Source organism: Halyomorpha halys, unplaced genomic scaffold (genome assembly GCF_000696795.3).
Source record: "Halyomorpha halys isolate HHAL.00 unplaced genomic scaffold, Hhal_1.1 Scaffold1188.1, whole genome shotgun sequence".
Lineage (NCBI taxonomy): Eukaryota > Metazoa > Arthropoda > Insecta > Hemiptera > Pentatomidae > Halyomorpha > Halyomorpha halys.
The window spans coordinates 224,202-228,836 of NW_027106154.1; the positions used below are offsets into that span (position 1 = coordinate 224,202).

The 4,635-nt window shown below is 34.6% G+C and overlaps 1 protein-coding gene across 1 annotated transcript in view; it reads left to right on the forward strand.

The window, feature by feature from the left end:
* Window positions 1-4,635, forward strand: part of LOC106688732 (fatty-acid amide hydrolase 2-A) — a 118,629-nt gene that overhangs the window by 68,801 nt on the left and 45,193 nt on the right. The window contains exons 5-6 of the mRNA XM_014433320.3: window positions 672-889; window positions 1,977-2,088. Of these exons, the coding sequence (XP_014288806.1) occupies window positions 672-889; window positions 1,977-2,088 (330 nt within the window). The remainder of the gene's footprint in view (window positions 1-671; window positions 890-1,976; window positions 2,089-4,635) is intronic.

The following is a 4,635-nucleotide window of genomic DNA, read 5'->3' on the forward strand; positions in this document are numbered from 1 at the left end:
TTGACAAACTGAGGATACAAGTACCTAAATAAGGGGTAAGCCCGAAACGTAAAAAATAAAAAGGTGTAAAATACTAAAAACAACTAAATAGTATTAGTAGTGAATGAACTACAAATAGATAGTACTGTGTTTTGAATGGAAGTTGTTCACCTCATCATATTAACAAAATAAGCATTTAAAAAATCCGCCCCTTCCAAGATTCGCCAATGGTCGAAGAGGAGCTTGTTTTAGTTCTAGCCAATTGGCTTTAAGTTTTCATAGCCTTGATTAAGCAACTCCGTTATAACCTTGAACTTGAGCATACTAAATAAAAACCTGTTTTTAAGTTAGATTCTCGTGACTAGTTAGAATTGCAACAATAATAATTAGCACTGTGAGAAATACATTTTGAATATATTAATTACAATTACAAATTGATATATTCATTTATACATTTTCTAAACTACAGACAGTAATAGGTCTAAATAATGTTTTCATTTGTCAATGTTTCAAGGTTGGTCATGTCTAAAAAAAAAACATTAAAAGGAGTATACGGAGACCAATAGTAAACAGGACGCTTGACTCATTAAAAAAATATATATGTGTGTGTGTATATAACATTCTAAAATTAAACCACAAATCTCTTTTATGGGTATTATAACAAGATATATAATAAATGTTCGTAATTACAGGAATGAGTAACAACGGCGGAAGACTGCGACCCAAAGAGTCAATAGCTCAGGACGACTGTATCGCGGTAAAGAATTTGAGAGAGGCAGGAGCTATACCAATAGTGGTCACAAACACCCCCGAGCTCTGCTTCTTCTGGGAGACCTACAACTACGCCAATGGCCTTACTAAGAACCCCTACGACACACAGAGAACCGCAGGAGGATCTTCGGGAGGAGAGGTTAGTAGAACTGTTATGTTTAAATGAAAGGAGGTGTGGGTTTCTGTCTTTGGCTGTCTCTAGTGTTTTTGTTTTCCTACTTGTGTATATCTATTTTGAGAGAAGCAGGAGGCATGCCTATAGTGGTTTTAATACCCCCTTCCACCTGTGCACGGATATTTATTCTTCTATGAAAACTGGAAAGACTCTCTCATCGAGGGTGTAGTACACCATTCTACCTTACACCACTGTTTCCTATTCCGTTGACATCAAATTAAGTGGTTGTGTGCCGTCTCCTTGTGTTTGGCTACTTTCTGCCTCATCTTTCTTTCTCATCCTTCCTTGGTTACTTGATTTCAGCCCACTGTTGGCCTGCCATTCAGCATACCCAGTGTCTTAGAACTGGCGATGTTATCGAGCTTCAGTTCAGAGCCGCAGACCTGTTGGAAACCTCCCTCTTCACTTAATGAATACATGGAGAAAAACATCCTTCTATCACTGAATACACTAAATATTTTGCCATATTGGCCAGTTTAAACGAATGTAGATTCGAAAGCCACCATGTCCTGTAAGAACTACAAGAGTCACCAAGTGTTTCCTTTCCATGAAGGGTTTCATATAGGGTAACATCAAATATGTCTACCTCGTGTTCGATGCCATATACCAGCATTTTGCCATCTGTCTACTATCTCCTATTTTTCTAGTGTGTAAAAAAAGTATGGTTTAAGTAACAAACTTCTCTACTACATGATTATTTATTGAGGTGTAGATAGTTGACTGTAGATTAATGATTGGAGAAGTTTGTCGGGGGGTGCGGTCAGAAAAGAACAACATAAATAAACAAAACCATATTTATTTATTTTATGCTGACGTTTCGCGTAGAAGGTAGGCCTGCAACTACTGCAACAGTTGGAGGCCTACCTTCTACGCCATAACCCCTGATGAAGACCTGAAACTCAGGTCGAAACGTCGGCATAAAATAAATAAATATGGTTTTGTTTATTTATGTTGTTCTTTGCTGACCGCACCCCCTGACAAACTTCTCCAATGATGATTTATTATATGAAAGTAAGTATAATCTAAACTAATGAACATATGTTGTTAATAGGCATCCTTACAAAGTGCTGGTGGCTCACCAATTGGACTCGGTTCGGATATAGCAGGCTCTGGAAGACTTCCTCCAATGTACTGCGGAATCTTCGGCCACAAACCTACCTCTAGTGAGTACACCCATGATTTCATGACATATATAAAGATGAAGAGATAGTTTGTTCGAAAGTGATGATTTCAAGAACAACCAGTTGACATAATAACATAACAAATATGCGGACATTATAAAAATACAAATACCAAAAACAGACGATATTAGCGCTTCTCGTATGTTTGGCTCATCATATTATCCAACATGGACATTATTAAAAATTAATAGAGAAACTAAATATAAGAAAATGCGAGCGTACATGTGTCATACATAAATATGAATAAATTATTCATGTAAATGTTTGGTTATGTAATACATCATACTTGTTTTTATATATAATTATTGCACTAAAAAAAGTTTCCCGCCTCTAATGCTTAAATAGGTTTTTCAGTTTCTTAATTTTTCCAACCACTGTTCTAGTACCACAATTTTCTCAGTAGCCTAGTGACTTATACAATGGGAAAACCAACAACTCAAGGCTATCAAGCGGATAAAAAAAAAAAAGGAGCAAAAACAAGCAAATTAGATGCATTTAATCTTGAGGACAAGACAGCACTTAGTATTATCAACGGGTGTGAAAGGCACGCCAACACTCGGTCACGTTGATCTCTTAATTAACAATAGTTTCGAGTTAATTTTGAGATTATGATCTGATTTTATTTCTAGTCAAGTTCAGCTTCCAATTTACAATGCTCCTAATCCATTTAATCATTTTTTAAAGACACGTGAGAAGCCCTATCATCTTAAAAAACACAATTATACGTCATTAAAATATGTAGGATAGAATAAAATATAAAAAGTGTTTTTATAGACTTATTCCACAAAATTTTACAGAAATACACAAAATTATCATGAATGATTCTCTATGGCGTATCGATCTCTAATTACACTGTCTTATTTTGTTATTATAATTGAACTCTGTTATTAACAATGTTTGGTTATTATAATTGAACTCCGTACTTAATAATATTATATAGGTCAAACAGTTCATTTACAAAAATAACATATTCCAAAATATAACAATTAAATATATATTACACATTTTTTTGTCAATATACATTAAATTTTATTTTTAACATGACTTTAAAACGGAACACCTGGCTACTAATTGAAGCGTACTTTCATCTTCTTCACAATCCATGATGTTCCTAGGCCATTTATATATTGATTTCATGGACTTGAAAATTTATATCTCCCACACAAAAAGAGTTAAATGATGTCAAAATATGTACTTTATTTTAGAGTTTCCCGAAACTAAGAAAACAAAACCTATAACATTGGTGCAATATGTTATCGATATTCTAATAAACTTAACCAAGGGGAAAATACTAAATATTCCAACACTATTGCATGTTTAAAAATTAAGAATTATTTTTTCATTCCTTTGGGAGCAACCAAAATAATTATTTATAAAGACATTGAATACAGAAACTAATTTGGATCTTTGCATTAAAAATATTTGGTAACATAAAAAAAGACTCTCCTTCAAAGTAAAGCCAAAAAGACCACTCCCACAAAAGGAAGGTTTGAGGTTAATAAGAATGAGCACCATTGTAACATGAACCGAAACAGAAGGCGGCCATAGATTGGCTCGTACTCTTCCCCCGGTCCTCTGCCACGCCCCTGAAAGGCTTATAAGGTCCAACGTTTTGGCTTCACTTTTTCTGATAGCTTATTCTCTCCATTATACTCCTTCCAAGGCCTTAGGACCAACAACAAACGATACCATAGCAAATAAATGGGCATCCTAAAACAATTAAAATGTTCACAACCATTCCCGATAACGTCCAAACGAAGATTGAAAAGGAGCTGGATCTTCTCGTATAAAAAATAAATTTTATATCATGTCTGGAGGAGATGCCACTGGGTACTACTTCCCTTCATGTCTCTTATAACATTTCCAAAATTATTTCGTCAAAATCGCCGGCTGTCATCTTCATCGACAGGTGTGAATAAAGATATTAAGTTAAAAAAACTTATATAAAGAAGAGAGTAATTCATCCAATCCTCTGCAAACTTAAACTGAAATTTAATATTACTGACTGACCCATACTGAATCGAACCCTTCTTGCTTGGAACCGGTCGATCTAGTGTTTGAACGTCACAGCTCCATTCATAACATACCAAATTAGAGAAAATGTTCCTAACTAATCTGTTTTACTAGTTAGTGGAAAATGAAAAATAAAATAAAATAAACAAGAAGTGATATAAAAACCTGTCATGGACGGACTATTTATTAATTATTCAAAGGATAAGGCGAAATATTATCTAACCCTAGCAATTTATTGAATTCTTAAAAAAAAACAATCGGACACAGAGAATTCGGGATCACTTGAGCAAGTTGTGCCTCGCCAAATATTTGAACTGAAAGGCGGTAGATATAAAGAGTAGCTTTTTTTCTTTCAAATCAAGTCTTATTCTCTTCCATCCCTAACAATCCTCCGAAGCGCCTGAAAAGATTATGGCCACGAGATCAGCTAATGTAAAATGTCATTAGAGTGCTACCAATGGGTAGTTTCTCTACACGCCTGTAACACTCCAATTTAACTTAGATCAGATTTACTAA